Here is a 22,086-nt window from a genome sequence, read left to right as displayed (position 1 = left end):
TATATAGATATACAGCAAAACAGTATTACAGTAACAGTGATGATATAGTAATATAACATAAGCGAGCATAACCAAGCGCTCGTGAAAATTTTCTACCCTAGGGTTACAACTGGCCTGTGTACTACACACGCATTATGCATATTTATTACAACTACCAGTTTAATTTATACACGTTAAGGAATTTCAAGGTTTACTGGTAAAACCGTGTCGTTCCCACGACTTTGTCATGAAGTCATGATCATCATGTACTTATCATTATTTTTTATTGTTATTTATTATTTTATATTTTATCACTGGTATCATTATTATTTTTTTTATCAAATAATCTTTTTATTTTTCTGTTTATCAAAATATTTATACGGCCCATTGTACCCTCGTGAAATTGGAACAATAAACGATTGTCATAAATTTTTATGGTGAAATTTAGTTAATTTATTTTTGTTTGAATATTTCAATATTTATCCGACCCATTTTACCCCATAGGAAAAATAAACACTAGTAATTTTTTCGTTTTTCACTCGAGGGAATTAAGAAAATTATTAATCGACTTTTCTTGTCTTAAATTTTTTGAATTTAAATTTTGAAATTCCCGCGCTCTAATTTTTTTTCGCGGGTTTTGTTAAATTAAAAAAAAATCCCATTTCAGGAAATAATTTCAAAAAATTTGTACTTATTAATAAAATCGTACAAATTTTAATTTTTTAAAAATTCAAATTTAAAAATTCCCGCGCTAGAATTTTTTTCCCGGGTTTTGTTTCATTATTCAAAATAATTTCATTTCAGTTAATAATTTCAAAAAATTTGTACTTATAAATAGAAATGTACACATTTTAATTTTTAAAAATTCAAATTTTAAAATTCCCGCGCTCTAATTTTTTTTCGCGGGTTTTGTTCAATTTAAAAAAAAATCCCATTTCAGTAAATAATTTCAAAAAATTTGTGCTTATTAATAAAATTGTACACATTTTAACTTTTAAAAATTCAAATTTAAAAATTCCCGCCTTTTAATAAAATTCAAATTTGAAATTTCCCGCGCTAAAAATTTTCCGCTCATTTTCGCTCTATTTTCACTAAACAATTTCCGGCCTATTTTACCCATCTAAAAAAAAGTGTTCACCCATTTTACCCCGATTTCCCACATACATTTAAGTGCAACAAAGTACATTAAATCGCCTGCTGTGCGGCATTAGACCGTGACAAAACATTCATTAAAAAAAAAATCTCATATGATATAAGAATGAAAATAAAAATGACTACGGTCAATGAACAAACTCCAACAATAATAACAATCAAAATAATAAACAATAATGACGATGATGAGTAAGAAAAATATTTCAAGTCATGATTGAAAAATTTATCTGGGAAAATATTAACTAAAAAATTTTAATCACAAAAAAACTCGTGATTCACTTCTTCTTTTTTCTAAATTCATCAAACTAAGATTAAAATGTTGCTTTGTTTGATATTAAATATAAGTAAAGCATGTTAAATTAAACATAATTATATCTTTATATAATTAGACATCATATATTTTTTTTTTCATTTTCTATTCATCTAAACTCTATTTAATTCTATTCTATTCTATTCAAAATTATGTACACAAGAAACTTTATACATATGTGAAAGTAACCCTGATATATATATACATATATACATATATATATATTTGTTGTCCTTGTAACGAAATCACAATGGATTTATTACCGACAATGGTAAGAAAATAAAAAAGTTAATTTAAAAAAAAAAAGTAATAAAGTTATTTCTCGAACTTGCGAACGAAATGCAAGTGGGTGAGTACAAAATAATAACATGTAATATTATTTTAATAAAAAAAAAAATTGTTCTTACATGTAATGATTGCAGTGTATATTATATTGAAAGATTGGAAAGCAAAACCACAAAAGGGCCGCGTAAAAAAAAAAAAAAAAGGTAAAAAACACCATCGATAAAACCACAAGACATTAGTTTATCACTATATACGTAAAGTGTTTTCGATCGTTTCGTGTAATGTATTACTTTTATATTACAGTTTAAAAAAAAATAAAAATAACAAGTTAAGGTGTAAGTGTAAGGATAAAAATAACTTTAAATAAATTTTATAAGAAAGGCGAGAGATCAAGAGCTTGTAGAAGGTGTTGCACCTCTACTCGAGAAAAAGGAGAATTCGAATCGACTTTCGAATCTACTTGTCGACAGTAATGCCCCCGCAAATATTCATCTGCTTTTTTTTAAAACGTTTTTATTAAAACGGTTCAATTTTGGAGAATTGAAATTTTTGAGGGGTAAAAAGAAAGTTGTAGGGGAGTAAATGGTCTAATTTAGATTTTTTTTTGAAATTTTATTACGGAAAAAAAAAGTTCTAAACATCTTTGAAAGTTCAAAAGGTCACGTTCCGTTACGCTTTCGCGCGTACGACCTCGAAAAGTCTGTGATTATTCGTTGCCAAGCACGTTTTTAACTGATGAATATATATATATATATATATATATATATGTATGTTTTACGAGGATCTGTCGTATGTATTATTGGTGTTTCCGGTTGTATTAAAAGGGGGAAAAATACGAGCGTCTGGTTGGTTAATAAAATTCTTTTGTGTTACTACCGAATTGTTAATGATTTATAAGAAAAAAAAAAGAAATAAGTTAAAGGGGTTATTGTATATGATATTAAAGTATAATTACATTTTTTATATTTATTTATTTGAATGAATGAATAAAATGTAATTAAATGTTTTGAGTGTTGTATTATTGTTTGTTGTATAATTCATTGGATAATCGAGATTGAGATCTATGGGAGGTACAGTTGCTAAATATATATGTAATATTTATCATTAAAATGTATCAAAATATTTAATTGCTACATTTATCATCAAAATTTATTTTTTTAAAAATTACCCATAGAAATTTTTATTGAAAAGAATATCCATGAAAGTTTTAATTCAATTTCTTTATTAAAATTTTTTTTTATCAAAATTACCCATGGAAATTTTATTAAAGAAAATTGCCCATAAAAATACTTATTCAATAATTTTATTAAAATATTTTTATTAAAATATTTATTATTAAAATTACCCATGGAAATTTAATTAAAGAAAATTACCCATAAAAATATCAATTTAAAATTTTCATCAAAATATTTGTTATCAAAAATACCCATGAAAATTTTTATTAACGAAAATACCCATAAAAATATTTATTCAAAATTTTTAGTCAAAATTACTCATAAAAGTTTCAATTCAATTTTTATAAAAATTACCCATAGAAATTTTAATTAATAAAATATCCATAAAAATTCCATTTTACTATTTTTACTAAAATTACCCATAAAAATTTTAATTCAATATTTTTATTAAAACATTTATTATCAAAGTTACCCATGGAAATTTAATTAAAGAAAATTACCCATAAAAATATCAATTTAAAATTGTCATCAAAATATTTGTTATCAAAAATACCCATGGAAATTTTTATTAACAAAAATACCCATAAAAATATTTATTCAAAATTACTCATGAAAATTTCAATTCAATTTTTATAAAAATTACCCATAGAAATTTTTATTGAAAAAATGCCCATAAAAATATTTATTAAAATATTTCTAGTCAAAATTACTCATAAAAATATCAATTGAATTTTCATAAAAATTACCCATAGAAATTTTCATTGAAAAAATACCCATAAAAATTTTAATTGACAAATGTTTTTTTTTTGGTATAAAATTAGTCGTTAAAATTTTAATTAGCAATTTTTTTACTTAAGGGGGTCATTACTGTAAGTAGATTTTGAATGAATGAATAAATAAAATGTTTTTTTGTATGGATCGTAGGATATTATTATTGGTTGTATAATTTATTGGATATGCGTGATTAAGATTTATTGGAGGTAATGTTGGTAAGTGTAAAATGAAAATATAATGAAAAAATATTGGTTTAAGAGGTAGGTATTTATTGAAGAAAGGTAAATGGACTCTGGAGCAAATGCGATTGCGAATGGTAGTTGCGGTCATTGAACGTCAGTAAATCGATTTTATCAACTCTATTGATTTTATTATTATAATTATAATTAAAATTATAATTATTATTATTATTGGTGGTGGTGTTAATGGTGTTAGATGAGAATTTAAATTAAAAATTTAAGAGGGTAAATGTAAAAGTATAAATAAAGAAAAATTTTTTAAGAGATTGAGATTTAGTATGAAAAAAATTTTAGTATTGTGTATTGTCATTAAAGGCTTTTAAGTGATGGATAAAAAAGTAGAGCACTTTGTTGAATAGACTGTCGGAACAATGAAACAAAAATAATGGTAAAGTAGCAGAGTGGAAAAAAAAAATAAATGAAAAAAAATGGTAAGAAGAAAATGAAAATGGATTCTTAAACGGAATTCCTTCTATGAGTTCTTTAACCCTTTGATACTTTTTTTTTATGACTAAAGTTTAGTAGTTTTTTAAAATTAGCCATAAAAATTCTCATTAATAATTTTAATTACTGTTTTTAATACAAAAATCAGTTATAAAAATTTCAATCGATAATTTTCATTATTTTTCTGTCAAAATTACCCATAAAATTTTTTTTTATCAAAATTACCCATAAAAATTTTGATTACTAATTTTATTGAAGTATTTCATATCAAAATCAATCATAAAAAATTCAATTGATATTTATCTGTCAGAATTACCCATAGAATTTTTTTAATCAAAATTACCCATAAAAATCCTCATTTATGATTTTATCAAAATCAGTCATGAAAATGCGAATTATTAATATTTAAAAAAATTACCCATAAAAATTTCGATTAATAATTTTATCAAATTACTTCATATAAAAATCAGTCATAAAAAATTAAATTGATAATTTCTACTGATATTTTCCTGTCAAAATTACCCATAAAAATTTCTATTAGTAATTTATCAAAGTATTTTATACAAAAATCAATCATAAAAAATTTAATTCATAATTTCTAGTGATATTTTTCTGTTAAAATTACTCACAAAATTTTTTAAATCAAAATTACCCATAAAAATCCTCATTTGAAATTTTATTAACGTTTTTCATATCAAAATCAGTCATGGAAAATTCAACTGATAATTTCTATTGATATTTTTCTGTCAAAATTACCCATAAGATTTTTTGTAATCAAAATTACCCATAAAAATCCTCATTCAAATTTTATCAAAGTACTTCATATAAAATTCAGTCATAAAAAATTCAACTGATAATTTCTATTGATATTTTTCTGTCAAAATTACCCATGATTTTTTTTTTTAACCAAAATTACCCATAAAAATCCTCATTTAAAATTTTATCAGTTTTTCATATAAAAATCAGTCATAATAATTATAATTATTAATCTATAAAAATTTTTTTTTTTTCAAAATTCCCCATAAAAAATTTTAATAAACATTTTCTACTCAAATTATTAACTAAATTTAACTAAAATATTTTACCAAAACCTACAAATTATCCTCATTATTCATAAACAAAAAAAAATATATATATATATTTATATAAAACAAATTTGGTGACAAGTATATAAGAATTAGCGCGATAAATTAAAAGTAATGTGTTATGTAGATTTAAAGTGGCGATTCAAAAGAAAATAAAAAATCTAAAGCAACTCCTTAAGATAAGAGATTTAACTGAACGTAGTACACTAGGCGCCTTCATATGTCACTTGTGAGCCAGTGACTCATGGATCCAAGCCAAAAATCTCAACATTACATCTAATATCCACATACTCTCTTTATACTCTCTCTCAACTTTTGAGCCTCTGCCAAAGAATGCATGTGAATTTTTCCATTCATAAGCCCCCTCCCTCCCGCTTTTCCTCTCTCCCATCCCACATTTCTCTGCAGTATTTATAAAATAAATCTCACTAATTTAAATTATGTCAATTATTTATTTATTTTCTTAATTATTTATAATTATAATTATAATTATAATTACAAATAATTATTTTCATTCTATTGTCTATTCTTTTTCTAACAGCTTCTTAAACATATATATATATATATAATAATGATATATTTAATTTAATTATTAAATGCGCGGTAAAAAAAAAGGTCGTACATTCACTTTTTTTTATGCTCTATAAATTTATTTAATAAACACAAATAAATTATTAAATAAGCACACGTTTTTTTTTTTAATTAAATCTTGTGACGAAATTAACGAGATAATTAAAAAAAAAATATTTAAATAGCTTTTAAAAATTTTTATAACGCGGGTTTTTTAAAAAATTTATACTTTTATTATTAGACGTGAGACTGAATATGACACATTATCAAAAATAAATATTATCTTCGTCATGATTACTGGAATGTCTTGAGTACACAAGATAATTTAATGATAAATTATTTACTGATAAAGTCATGTGCAAAAATTTATTACGAGTCTATTTTTTTTTATTGTTTAATATAAAAAATAAATTATTCTGTACTTTTAATGCGATTTCAAATTTACTATTTACTTTAAAAATTCATAGAGCCTACAATATTGAGTTTGGGAAAAAAGTCATAAGGACCTTTTTTGTAGAGAATTTAATTTACTACAAAATTGTCCCCTGTTATTTTTCTCATATTTTTGATTTTTAACGAATTATTTTTAATTAAAGAAAAAAAAATATCATGGGATATTTGTTTGGGTTTTTGATGTTTACTTTAAATAATTAATAAAAAATTAATTATTGGAGTAACGAAAAAATTGACAAAGACTTTTTTGTAGGAAATTTAATTTCCTACAAAAAAGAACTCGGTGACTTTAGTCATAACTTTGATATTTTCGGCGGAATTTAAATTTATAGACTGAAACTTTTTTTTTTTTGATAAATAATTTAATGATACTTTTAATTGTAATAACAAGTGTAAGAAATAGTTATTTCAGCGGTTGAATTATTTATTAAAATGAGTGGAATGATCAATTATGATAATTATAGTATAGAAGTATATATATATATATGACAATGTGGAGTAAATATATAAATGAGCCAAGTTCTATGCATAATTTCGTAGTTTGTATCTCGTTATAATAACAGGTGCTAAAAGTTAAGTGCCAAGGCGCTACTGTCAATCAGTTAGTAGTAGTCACTCATCCAGTCCCAGTTACAAAATAGTTAGACATTAATTTACACATTTTACTAATATAATAAATTGTATCAAGCTGAGTAAATATCAAAATTTATTTTATCATTTTATTTCTTTGTGGGTTTTTCTGTTTGTCAATTAATTAAATATTATTTTTATTATTGCGTTAATAAAAATTTATTGTAAGCAATTTTTATAACTTTAATTATTTTTAATTAAAAATAAACAATAATTAATAATTTAAAAAAAAAATTCGAATTTTTTTAATGAAAATTTAGGAGTTGCTTTGAAAAATTATTGAAGCTTAAATATTGGAGTTATGGGAGAATTGATAAGGACCTTTTTTATAGGGGGTTAAATTTCCTACAAAATTGTCTCTTATCATTTTTGTCATATCTTTGATAGTTTAGTCAGAATTTTGATTTGAAGAACAAAAAATTATTGATAGTCACAAGAAAATTGAATAATTTTTTGATACTTATTTTGACAGTTTCGAGATTAAAGAATCGATTTATGGAAAAATTGATAAGGACCTTTTTTGTAGAGAATTAAATTTCCTACAAAATTTTCTATTATCATTTTTGTCATATCTTTGATAGTTTAGTCAGAATTTTGATTTGAAGAACAAAAAATTAGTGATTGTGGTTACAAGAATATTGAATAATTTTTTGATACTTATTTTGAGTTTCGAGATTAAAAAATCGATTTATGGAAAAATTGAAAGAGACCTTTTTTGTAGAGGGTTAAATTTCCTACAAAATTGTCTATTATCATTTTTCTCATATCTTCAGTAGTTCAGTCAGAAATTGAATTTAAAGCTAAAAAAATTTTAGTGACATTTGTCATCATGAGAAATTCGTTTAAAAGTTTTCTAAAATTAAAGTAATGAGTAAAAAATTTTTGTAGCATATCTTGGATGATTTAGCGAGTGTTTAAATATAAATAATTAAAAATAAAAAAAATTAACAGTCAAAGAAATGTAAGATATTATCTGACACGCGGAATTCGCTAATTGTCGTTGCTAAATTTGTAACTTAAAACCTGAGTAAGAACAGTTGTGCAAAAATATGTAACTCCCTTTTATCAGTAGTTGACGAAACTCAAGTGTTCTGCGAATTTTGAATATATATTCAAGTCAAACACTTTATAAATCAATAATTAATTAATAAAAAAAAGAAGTTAATTTATAATTTTTAGGCTGGCAATAGCTCGCTCTTATCTTATCGAAAAAATTGATTATTTCCTGCGATTATCCCGTGTTTCCGTCATACTTAAGTTATACTGTACGCTGAACAATTTTTTTTTCTTTAAATGATAATTTTTATTGCTGCCTAGAATTTTACTGACACTCACTCTCTCTATAAAATTATCAATAATTAGACTGACAATTACGATCATGGAAATTATCTGAGAACGCATGATTGTTAATATCATTAAATTATTTAATTTGTGGATTTAATTTATAATTTTAAATTTAAATGATACGGAGAAATTATTTAAATTGAGTTTTAAAATAACAAGCAGCAAATAAAATTATGTAATAAATAAACATTGCAATGAGAATTTTAATAAAAATATAATAAATTATATTTTTTATCTCGTGGATTAAATATTTAATGTTAAAAAAATATTTTATTTAATAATTTATGGAAAGTATTTATTCCAATGAAAATTTAATCAGCGATATCTTGGTAATTAATTACGATAAGTAGACATTGTGGGTGGTCATTAGAAAGGTAATTTTATTATCTACAACTTTGGTATCTGTAAAAAATTTTGTAAGATCGATAGTTTGAAAGATCTAGCGATTTAAACTTTTTTCTTAATTGTAAAGTTGAATTTTAGAATTGTTTAAATTATGCTCGAGTTAAAATTTAAATAACTCGTTAAATATTTGGTTTACATGAAAATGTATGAGGACCTTTTTTGTAGCAAATTGAATTCTCTACAACTTTGGTCTCTATAAAAAATTTCATAGGAGCAATAGTTTAAAAGTTATCAGTATTTAAAGTTTTTTAAAAATATATATCCTAAGAATTTTTGAATTGTTTAAATTATAGTCGAGTTAAAATTTAAATAACTCGTTAAATATTTGGTTTACATGAAAATTTATGAGGACCTTTTTTGTAGCAAATTGAATTTCCTACAACTTTAGTCTCTGTAAAAAATTTCATAAGAGCAATAGTTCAAAAGTTATCGGTATTTAAAGTTTAAAAACTAATATTTAAGGCTTAAAAAACCAATATTCCAATAGTTAAAATTTTTAATTTTTGAAAAATTGGTTTTAGAAAAAATTTTTTGAAACAAAAGTTGTAGATCGGTAAATTTCCGTTCCAATGACCATATATGATGAATATTTATCAGAATTTAGTAAGATACTGTCAATGATAAAAAAGTATGTAATTGGTAAAAAATCTAAATATATAAAAAATTATGTATTCAACGAACGGTATTTTACGAAACGCATAATTGGATTGCATAAGATAATGATAGTCGACATATTTAAATGTATAGTAGATATCTATAATAAAATAAAATAAATATCCACGTGACACACGTCGCGTTTAAGACAAATGTGCTATGCGGTTTATATTATAAATATATACGATGAATAAAAAAATAAAGAGAATATTATTATTATTAATATAACAACTAGCTCGCCTTGGCAGCCCGTATCGATTGCCATACGATTATACACGATAATCGATAAACACGTGTGCCTACACTCATCATCATCATCAATATCGAATGTCCATCATCTCTGCCTTTACAATCTAAAAGATATTTTATTATAATTCTACTTAACAGTCATTGCCAAATAGAAGGCTTCGATATGACATCTGCATAAGCCCACTTATTTTTTTATTCCATACATAAATTTATAATAAAAAAATATATATATATATATGTATGTTTTTTAAATAAACAAAATCCTTGAACGAAATATAATAAATTTCATTAAATTGTCATCTGTTGAATTTCATATATATAAATATATATATGACCCGGGGTAAAATGAGAAAAAAAATTTTTTTGGTTAAAAATAATGAGTTGAGATTTTTTCAAAAATATGGGGTAAGTTGATCAGTCAGTTTAAAATTTGAATTAAAAAAAGAAATCAAAATTTTGAATTTAAAAAAAAAGTAAAAATTAGAAAAAAATTTAGAAAAAAAAAATTTTTGTTTAAAAATAATTAGTTGAGATTTTTTAAAAAATATGGGGTAAGTGTATCAGTCAATTTAAAATTTGAATTAAAAAGAGAAATCAAAATTTTGAATTTAAAAAAAAAATTAAAATTAAAAAGAAAAATTTTTTTGTTTAAAAATAATTGGAATATAAAAAAAAATGTGGGGTAAGTTGATCAGTTATTTTCAAATTTGAATTAAAAAGAGAAATCAAAATTTTTAATTAAAAAAAAAATTAAAATTAAAAGAAACAAATTTTTTTGTCTAAAAATAATTGGAATTTTTTAAAAAATATGGGGTGAGTTGATCAATCAATTTAAAATTTGAATTAAAAAAAGAAATCAAAATTTTGAATTTAAAAAAAAAATTAAAATTAAAAGAAAAAAATTTTTTTGTTTAAAAATAATTCAGATTTTCTAAAAAATGTGGGGTAAGTTGATCAGCTAATTTAAAATTTGAATTAAAGAAAGAAATCAAAATTTTGAATTTAAAAAAAAAATTAAAATTAAAAAAAAAATTTAGATTTTTTTCTATTTAAAAATAATTGAAATTTTTTTCAAAAATATGGGGTAAGTGTATCAGTCAATTTTAAATTTGAATTAAAAAAAGAAATCAAAATTTTGAATTTGAAAAAATAAATTAAAATTTAAAGAAAAAAATTTTGTTATAAAAAAATAATTGAGGACTGATTCTATTGAAATTCGAAAAATTTGACTGAGGTAAAATGGTCTGATCGTAAAAAAAAAATTAGATGATTTTTTTTTAATTGACGTCTCATTTTACCCCGATTTTGTTATGTATAGAGTAGAGTATCAAGTGATTAATGAATCAGCAGAAGATCGAATTAAAGATCGACAAAAATATAATTTTAAAAAAATTTGCTGACAAGTTTATTGTGATAAAAATAATGAAGTTTGAGTCGACGGGTGTAAGAATGTAAATTAAAATAACTAATAAATGAACAAGTTAATTTTGATGAAATGTAAAAGGTTTGTTTTAAGCATCTATTTGCATAGCGTCGCGACGCTGTGGTATTTCGACTGACGCCGGCCTCATTAAGCCCACGCATTGCAAGTTAATAAAAAAACTAATGCTACTTTTAATCATAAGAATGTCAGTGCAGACATGGAGAGCTCGACAACTCTATTAATGTTATGTAATTATTATTATTTATTATATTATTGGTGATAATTACCTTGATATCGAGGTGTGCTACGTTCAGAGAATGAAGAAATGCAATTCCTTCTAATATTTGTCGGAGTAATCTTACAACTTGACGTTCTTCTGGTACTTCGTCTCTGTCCAATACCATTTGTAATTCACCACCAGGTGCTCTGTAATTAATAATCAATTTTATTAACAATAGATCCTAATTAATAATTAATCATTATAATTATTGATCATTAATTAAAGTTATTAAGTAATTGGAGATCATTTTTATAGGAATCTAATTACTGATTACTACATAAAAATAATTATTGGGGCGGGGGGATTTTTGAAAATTATTGAGACAATTTTTTAAGAATTTTATTTTCAAAATTTTTACTAAAACTTTTCTGTTAAAATCACCATAAAAATTTGAATTTTACAATTTCTACTGAAATTTTTTTATCAAAATTAGTCGTAAAAAAATTGTTTTCAAAATTTACCATAAAAATTTTAATTTATTTCTACTGAAAGTTTTCTATCAAAATTTGCCATAAAAAATTGATTTCAAAATTTGCCATAAAAATTTTAATTTATAATTTCTACTGAAATGTTTCTATCAAAATTTTCCATAAAAAAATTGATTTCAAAATTTGCCATAAAAATTTTAATTTATAATTTCTATTGAAATTTTTCTATCAAAATTTGTCATAAAAAAATTGATTTCAAAATTTGCCATAAAAATTTTAATTTGTAATTTCTACTGAAATTTTTCTATCAAAATTAGTCATAAAAAATTGTTTTCAAAATTTGCCATAAAAATTTGAATTTATAATTTCTACTAAAATTTTTCCATCAAAATTTGCCATAAAAAATTGATTTCAAAATTCGGCATACAAATTTTAATTGATAGTTTCTACTGAAATTTTTCTATCAAAATTATCCATAAAAAATTGTTTTCAAAATACGCCATAAAAATTTTAATTTATAATTTCTACTGAAATTTTTTTATCAAAATTGGTCATAAAAAAATTGCTCTCAAAATTTTCCATAAAAATTTGAACTCAAAATTTCTTTTAAAATAAAATTGTTTATAAAAAATTATGTTGTTAATTTTGAAAATTTTGAGTTTAATTTTTTTTCCATTGGCACCGAGGCCTGGACGAACACACGGTCTCAAAATATTTTTTTTTTAAAACGGATTTAAAATAAAATAAAAATTAGGTCCGAGTTCGAAATTTCCCATCCGTTATTTGTAATAAATTTAGATAAATAAAAAACTAATGAGTAATTAATGATCATTAATTATAATTAGTAACTATTTAGTAATAATTTGTCACAGAAATAATCAAATGATCATATGATAATGATTAATTACTCCATATTAATAGAAGCTAATTAATAATAATAATAAATAAAAAAAATATTTACAATTCAAGTACTAGAACCATCTCAGTGTTTGTTTCGAATACTTGATGAAGTGAAACTAATTGTGAACAATGTGCAGCAGCATCAAGTACAGCAACTTCATGAAGTGCTTCCGCCCTGAGCTCTTGAGCACGTCGTCTCTTTCTCAAAAACTTGGCAGCCCACTGACGGCCACTTGATCTTTCTCTGCATCTTCTCACTGTTGCATATTTACCCCTGTAACAAAAATAATTTAAATAAATAAATAAATAAAAAAAACTAAACCCACATTCAAAAATAAAATAAAGATAAATTTTTTCAACACATAAATCTTCATCTTGACCCATGTCAATTCGAATTAAATGACAGATGGTAAATTAATAACGACACAATCGGGTCTAATCGTCCGATACACGCAAATCAGTACCACTGGGGTCAATAGCTCATACTTAATTTGTTTTTACGATGACCAACTAAAATTGATTGCTGTTTAAATTTATATTTTAAATAATATTAATATAGACCCTCGCTATTTCATATGTACTACATATATATTTATATATATATATATTATCCGTCTACGGATGTTACTACCAAGGGTACCAGGGTCGGGTGATATGAGTTATTAATACGGTCAATGTTAGCCACTATAATATGAGATAAAGACATCTCATCTCTCCTCTATGCTACACTATATTTTTTTTATTTATTTACATTCATATATATTTATATTAATATAAGAGTGTACTAGTGTTACCAAGTACAACGGGTACCTTTATTTCTTTGATAAAAAAATATTTTACTCTGTACTATATATATATTATATTATATATATTTATATATATATACCTTTAATACCAAGGAGAACCTTATACCTTTACATACATAACTTAACAACGCGAGAAATCGCGTCGTGGCCTGTTGCCTCGGATTTCTCCACGGAAATGCAAACCTACGCTTTGCAAAACCATCATCGCTCAACTGCACGAGTTCGTGTATAACGTGCCTTATATTTTTATTTTTAAATTAAATTTTAAAAAAATTTTAGTCAAAAATAAATAACGCGTTGGAAAAAAAATTCTGATACTGAAGTTGGCAAACGTCAAATAATTTTTGGAATTTAAAATAAATGATAAATTATAAAAAAAAAAATATTTTGAAAAATTGCACTTGTAGATTTTTTTGTTTTCTACATGTGTATTTTTTTAGTTTTTTTTTTTTGCAATTGATTTGGTGAAAACAAAATCCAAAAATTGTTTTGTCTGCTAACTTCTGGATCATAAGTTAGCAAACGTCAAATATTTTTTGAAATTTAAAAAAAATGATAAATTATAAAAAAAAAAATATTTTGAAAAATTGCACTTGTAGATTTTTTTGTTTTCTACATGTGTATTTTTTTAGTTTTTTTTTTTTTGCAATTCATCTGGTGAAAAAAAAATCCAAAAATTACTAATTGTCTGCTAACTTCTGGATCATAAGTTATAGCAAACGTCAAATAATTTTTGGAATTTAAAAAAAATGATAAATTATAAAAAAAAAAATATTTTGAAAAATTGCACTTGTAGATTTTTTTATTTTCTACATGTGCATTTTTTTAGTTTTTTTTTTTTCGCAATTGATTCGCTGAAAAAAAAAATCCAAAAATTCTTTATCGTCTGTCAACTTCTGGATCATAGTTAGACGTCAAATAATTTTTTGAATTGTTTCCAAACGATAAATAATAAAAAAAAAAATATTTTGAAAAATTGCACTTGTAGATTTTTTAATTTTCTACATGTGCATTTTTTTATTTATTTTTTTTTCGCAATCGATTCGCTGAAAAAAAAATCCAAAAATTCTTTATCGTCTGCCAACTTCTGGATCATAGTTAGACGTCAAATAATTTTTTGAATTTTTACCAAACGATAAATAATAAAAAAAAAATATTTTGAAAAATTGCACATGTAGATTTTTTCATTTTCTACATGTGCATTTTTTTAGTTTTTTTTTTTTCGCAATCGATTCGCTGAAAAAAAAATCCAAAAATTATCAGACCGCTAACTTCAGTCACCAATAAAATTATTTTGCATCTGCGTAATAAATTTTTTTTCTTCATAAAAAAAAAAAAAATTTGAATACTGGATCATTTTTGATTAAAAAAAAATTATAGTGCAGATTTGAATTTACGTCACATTAAATTTATAAAATAATTCTCTAAAAAAAAAATTAAATAAAAATTTATCAATTTAATCTGGCAATTTTTGTATATATATAAATATATATCAGAGATATTGGATCATCAAAGAGAGTAATAAGTATGAATTGAAGTAGACGTCCATAATATACGACATTGCGAAATTACATTACGAGAAAGCCAGTAAAGTAATGGAGACTTTGTTGTTATTGTCATTATTATTATTATAATTTTTATTATTGAGAAGAAAGAAGAACCAGTAACAGTGTTACGGGGCATAGGCCGCAATTTAACGCACCAGGAGTTGCAGCTCCCGATTCTTTATCATCTGATCTGGCGAACCCTTTGTTCCTTTTATTAATAACCGGCCAGTATTTGGTACCTATTCGGATTTATTTAAAGTTAAATAATTCCACTAACGCGGTTAATTATTTAAATCGTAGCAGATTGGTTTTATTTGGACTGGGGTGTTGGCTGTGCGTTGCAACTAAAATAAAATAACTGGCCTGACAAATGCCCAGTGGCTTTTTTTACACTCGTCCTTTCGCCAGCATTCGCTCACCACACACCAGACCACGACCTACATCCTGTTTGTAATTTCACGTGCCTTTTTTTATTTCTCTTCAACGAATAATAAGCCTCTATACATATATACATACATATAAATATATACATTTATATATATATATTTAACTTTACTGGTATTCGTTAATTTTCTTACTCCATCAATTCCTTAACCCCTTTAATTACTTTCTTCATTTAAATTATTTTAATTGAATAAATATATATACATATATATATATATATATATATATATAATTATTGGGTCAAAGGTCAATAATTTATATCTGCATATTTTTTTTTGTGATAAAAAAAAATTGATATCGATATTAATTCCAAAAGGTCTTATATTTTGTTACGTTTTTTTGGCTTGAGGCAGCATTCAAAAGTCAAAATTTTTATTGCCTATTTTTGAAATTTATTTTAAAAGTCAAAATTAAAAAACAAAATTTTGGCTGCAAAATAAGTCTACAAAAATGATAGTGAAGTTAGCAGACGTCTAATAATTTTTTGATTTTATTTTAGAGTAAATTATAAAAAATAAAAAAAATAAAAATATGCACATGTAGAAAATTCAAAAAACTACAGGTGCAATTTTTTCAAATTTTTTTTTTTTACAATTTACTCTCTAAAATAAAATCCAAAAATTATTAAACGTCGGCTAACTTTAGTATCATCTACAAAACGATTGGTAATGAAAAAAAAAATTTTTAAGTCCTTGGGCTTTAGATTTAAAAAAATTTTCGGAGTGAACGCGGATTAAATCGGGAGTAAATTCGGAGCAGGTGATTTTATTTATTTAATCTTGGAGTGGAATTTACTCCAAAGGGAATTTTATTTTAGTACTGAAATTCCGGGTCGGAGTGAAATTCCCTCGGAAAAAGAGTTTATTTTAATATGGAAATTTTGATTCGGAGTAAATGCGGATTTAAATAAAATCCAGATCACTTCGAAATCACTCCGCTGGGAAAAAAATTCTCTATTTACTCCGAATGCGGAGAAATTTTTTTTTAAACTCCAGAAATCTGAGTAACGGAGGAAATTTGAATTTAAATAAAATCCGTAATTACTCCGAATTTTTTATGATCCTGAAGTTAGCAGACAATTATAAATTTTCAAATTTTGATTTAACCAATTAATTACAAAAAAACAAAATTCCAAAAAAATGCACATGAAGAAAATTTAATAAACTACAGGTGTAATTTTTTCAAATTTTGTTTTTTTTATTATTTATCATTATAAAAAAAAAACCAAAAATTATAAATCGTCGGCTAACTTCAGTATCGTAATTTTTTAGTGTAACAATTTAGAAAACTGTCTAAAGCCAAACGGATGTATAGAAATATGTCCTTTTGGAATTAGTAACACTCTATATATGTATATATATATATATATATATATATATATATATATATATCTAGCACCCTTGACAGTTATAAATATATCATAAGTATATAAATATATCTTCCGGGTATATCTCCAACAGTGTACTTGATCTTAGTATATACATATATACATATATATATATATATATATATATATATATATATATATATATATATATATATATATATATATATATATATATATGTTCATATATATAAAAGATTTAATACAGTAGCCCATCAGAAGTTAACTTCTGTTGATATATCAAATACGTAGAAAGCATTTTACTTTCACTTGTTCATCAACAATATTTATATATATATATATTTATATATATGTATATATTTATTGTTGGATTGAAAAATAAAAAAATAATAATTTAATCCGCGACACCTTTGTAATAAAAGATAGTAATTGTGAATAAATCTAATGATTAATATATATTTGTATGTATTTATATATATGTTTTGTAGTTTTATTCGGATTTATCAGGATGGCACGTCAATGGGGATTTAAATGAAACAGAATGTGTGTTGTCAGGATGCTGGTAAACGTAACTGATGTTCCCACGATGAGTTAGCGCGCTAAAATGTCTTGGTGTACTTGGACTTGGACTTGGACTGTTGCTTGTTTCGTTACTTTATGTACCCGAGTATTATATCGTTAGCAATAGACACCGTGATAATGAACCTTCCGGTTGGTGAACGGTCAAACCGTTTAGTTATTTTTTTAGGTGAAGATCAACGACCGCGATCACGTGTTGCCTCGATGCTTTGCATATTTAATTGGGGGCCGAATTTTTTTTTACAGAAATTAGAGATCGATTTAATTGGCGGTTTTTTTAAATGTTGGAAATTTTTATTTTTGAGTCTCTTTTAGTTTCGATTTTTGGTTGGAAATGTTTTATACATTTTACGACTTAATTGTCAAAAATATGAAAAATATATAAGAAGACTTATGATCCTGAAGTTAACAGACAATTTACAATTTTTGGATTTTGTTTTTTCAACAAATAAATTAGAAAAAAAAAAAGTAAAAAAATGCACATGTAGAAAATTGAAAAATCTATAAGTGCAATTTTTTCAAATATTTTTTTTTTTATAAATTGTCGTTTTGGAAGATTTCAAAAATTATTTGACATATGCTGAGATCGCTATCATAATTTTTCTAATTAACGCAATTAAAAGTGGGAATAAAAATCAAAAAAATAAAAAAACTAAAAAATTGCACATGTAGAAAATTAAAAAATCTATAAGTGCAATTTTTTAAAATATTTTTTTTTTTTATAAATTATCGTTTTAGAAAATTCCAAAAATTATTTGACGTTTGCTAACTTTAGTATCATGAAGACTTTTGTAGAAAAATAAAATTTCCAAAAAAATATTTTCATAAAATTTTACATAAATTTAAGTTTACCTCAAAAACACTTTTTCAAAATTTTTAATGTCCATTTTTTAATTTTTACTCATATTCTAGTTCGCAAAAAATGATTCTGAAATTAGCGGACAATTAGCAATTTTCGGATTTTTTTTTTCAACTAAAATTAAAAAAATAAAAAAAACTAAAAAAATGCACATGTAGAAAATTAAAAAATCTACAAGTGCAATTTTCCAAAATATTTTTTTTTTATTATTTATTGCTTTGGAAAAAAAAAAAAAATTATTAGACTGAACTTAGCCGACGATATATATTTTTTGTTTTTTTTTTTATAATGATAAATAATAAAAAAAAAAACAAAATTTGAAAAAATTGCACCTGTAGTTTATTAAATTTTCTCCACGCGCATTTTTTTGTAATTTCCTTTTTTTTGTTCTTAATCGGTCAAAAAAAAATTTGAAAATTTATAATTGTCTGCTAACTTCAGTCATCAAAAAAAAGTAAATATTTTTTTTTTTTATTCAAAAGCAATAAAAAAAATTAATTAGCATTAAATTTAGTAGATTACAAGTAAGATAAGTGTATAAATTAACCCGATTTGAATTACACAAGAAATAACACAGCGCTGATTTATAGCAATAGGCAAACAGTTAGTAAAAATAAAATGAAATAAAACAGGGTTTTAATTTTCTTAATTACGAAAAACAGTGACTACGATAATTAATGGCGGATAGTTTGCTTTCCGCGTTACCATCCAATCCATGTAATGAGATAATTATACTCATTACCCATATAAAAAAAAATTATTAACGACCGTACTTTCATCAATGACTTTAAATTTTACCCGAATCGATCCTACTCATATATTTTTTCCTCATACTTTTTTTAAAAATCAGTGACGTAACAGATTCGTGTCATCACGAGCGTGTCTTCAGATAAAACTGAATCGATATAATAGTCGGAGTAAAATTTAACGTCACGTTGTTATGAAGAGTGAGCACGATAATATGACAGGACTGGTACAGTGCCAGGAAAAACCGACACCTTCTGCAGGAGCGAGCCAATGAGAGTTTAAAACTCGTGCAGAACGTAAAGTACAAGGTGAGGCGTCGATCTATGGGAAAATTAGACAGCAATCTTTCTCTATACCTCTCATTGGTATAATATAAAATAAAACGGATTGAATGTATGTATATATATGTTTAGTAGGAATTGCATGAGGACGGTATGTATTTTAGAGTAAAAGATCCGGTATAATTACACTTGAGACACCTTTGAAATGGCGATCGCGAGATTGATCCACCGATCCGTGATTATTATTGGCCTCGTGCCACGCGATCCTTTTATACTTGTATTTATATATATATATATGGTTGTGTGAGTAATATAAGGGAATTTGTAGTAGTGTAGTATCGGAGACTAGACCTGAGAGCGGGTTTTGCATGACTGTGGAATGTAAACGATCGGCCTGGATGATCACTAATCGCTGGCTTTAAAGAATACTTCAAGTCCTTCCTCTTCTATTATATATGAGATTGGTTTATATGTTAGAAAGGTTACTCTATATATATATATATATATTTTTTTTTTAAATTGAGATCGTGAGAAAATTTTTTAAATTATTTTATTTGACATTAAAATAAAATACTGAAGTTAGCGGACAATAATTTTTGAATTCTTTTTAAAAAGGATACAGGGAAAAAAAAAATTTTTGGAAAAATTGCACTTTTAGTTTTTTTAATTTCCTACATGTGCATTTTTTTAGTTTTTTTTTTGTTATTATTTTGGTGCAAATTTTTGTCTTAATTACAGGATCATAATTTTGTGATACTGAAGTCAGCTGACGTCTATTAATTTTTGGATTCTTTTTAAAAACGATACAGGGAAAAAAAAAATTTTTGGAAAAATTGCACTTGTAGATTTTTTTATTTTCTACATGTGCATTTTTTTAGTTTTTTTTTTGTTATTATTTTGGTGCAAATTTTTGTCTTAATTACAGGATCATAATTTTGTGATACTGGTCAACTGACGGCTGATAATTTTTGGATTGTTTTTAGAAACAATAGATTTAAAAAAAAAAATTTTTGGAAAAATTGCACTTATAGTTTTTTTAATTTCCTACATGTGCATTTTTTTAGTTTTTTTTTTTTTCTCATTGAATTGTCAAAACAAAATTCGAAAATTGTCAATCGTCTAATAACTTTTGACTTTTTTTTAAAACGAATTTATTTATTTAAAAATTTGAAATTTACGCGGGAAAAAAAATTTCGCGGCACAAAAAATTAATTCACTCCTAGAAAATTTCTGCATCACAAATTGAAACCAAAAATTTCCCGGGTAAAAAAAAATTTCTTGCAAGAGAAAATAAGTCGCCAATTTAAAATTCAAAATATTTCGCGCCAAATTTTTTTTTTCTGAATAAGAGACAACCGGAGACTAATTTAAAATCCAAAGGGTAATTAAGTAAAAAAAAATGTTTTTTTGTTGCTATTGATTAACAAAAAATCTAAATAATTATTTAATGTTCGTTACGGGACTCTAATGATAATAATGATGATGATCCGCGATCGAAGAATTTTCTTTTGCGTATTGCGAGAACGCGATTTTAAACCGGTGTATGGAGCCATTAACCAAACGGCTCTCTTTATATATATATATATATAAATATATATAAACTATATACTCTCATCTGGCTCTATAATACCCTAGCACCGGTTTATGCAGGTCTCGTGCACTCGATATACCTTGCGGTTACCCAGGAAAAGACGTGGCCGTAAAAAAAAATAAAAACTATAGTCCAGTATCGAGTATCGAGTGTTAACTTCTGGCTTTAATTAATTTTCTACATACGATCTTATATATTTTTTCCATAAAAAAAATAATTCTTACACTTTTTATCAAAGCCCAAGGATATATATTTATTTATTTACATTGTGTTAAATTTCTCTTTTAACCAACAGCAGACTGTAACAACTCCGAGCCCAGAGCCCGCAAGATATTTATCCTTTCATGTCGTTTTTAAATTTTTTTATTATTATCATTATCATTATCTTTATTTACTAAAGCTATTATAAGACAGTGTATTAAAGGTAAAATTTTCTATGACTAAGATATAATATCTCTTTTAACTTTTAAGTATAAAGATGCGGCAATCGCGAGCGCGAGCGCGAGGAAGTCACGAACCGGAGGTTTAAGAAAAAGTGTTAGATGCCCAGGAAGTTAAATTTAATAAAATACTTGGGACTTATATATATATAAAGAATAGATATATATGTATATATATATATATATATATAAGATTGTTTAGTACACGACGACCTCGAGGGAGGTCTCCAAGGTGCGGTTACGATGAGACCACACTCAAGGATCTCAACCGATACGACTCTACGTCAAGAATACTGAGATTATATTCTATACAATATATAAATATATATATATATATATGAAATTTATATACAATATAAATATGTGTATTGAAGAATAGTAGAGTGTAAGTGGGAGGAGGGTGAAAGTTATCTGAGAAAAACTGTTTCCCTATAGAGGTGATGGCCTCGCCAGTGAAAACGAACACCCACACCTATTATCCTTTATAAACATTTCTCTCTAGTTGTAAACCGTCATCGGGATTGACGATCTGCTTGTAATTTAACACATTTATTTACATACGATAATAAGACTGATTTTCATTATCTTTATATACTTTCATTTTATATATTTATGTATTTATTTGAGAACATAACCATGGGAATTTTGTCCATTGTTTTGTTTCATTT

General features: G+C 24.6%; 1 protein-coding gene across 1 annotated transcript in view; it reads right to left on the bottom strand.

The window, feature by feature from the left end:
• Window positions 1–22,086, bottom strand: part of LOC130674355 (serine/threonine-protein kinase 17B-like) — a 96,315-nt gene that overhangs the window by 8,413 nt on the left and 65,816 nt on the right. Inside the window, exons 4-5 of the mRNA XM_057479660.1 lie at window positions 12,841–13,053; window positions 11,459–11,597 (exon numbers count right to left, since the gene is read on the bottom strand). Of these exons, the coding sequence (XP_057335643.1) occupies window positions 11,459–11,597; window positions 12,841–13,053 (352 nt within the window). The remainder of the gene's footprint in view (window positions 1–11,458; window positions 11,598–12,840; window positions 13,054–22,086) is intronic.

Source organism: Microplitis mediator, chromosome 9 (genome assembly GCF_029852145.1).
Source record: "Microplitis mediator isolate UGA2020A chromosome 9, iyMicMedi2.1, whole genome shotgun sequence".
Lineage (NCBI taxonomy): Eukaryota > Metazoa > Arthropoda > Insecta > Hymenoptera > Braconidae > Microplitis > Microplitis mediator.
The sequence above is the reverse complement of the archived record's forward strand: the minus strand, read 5'-3'. Positions and strand labels throughout refer to the sequence as shown.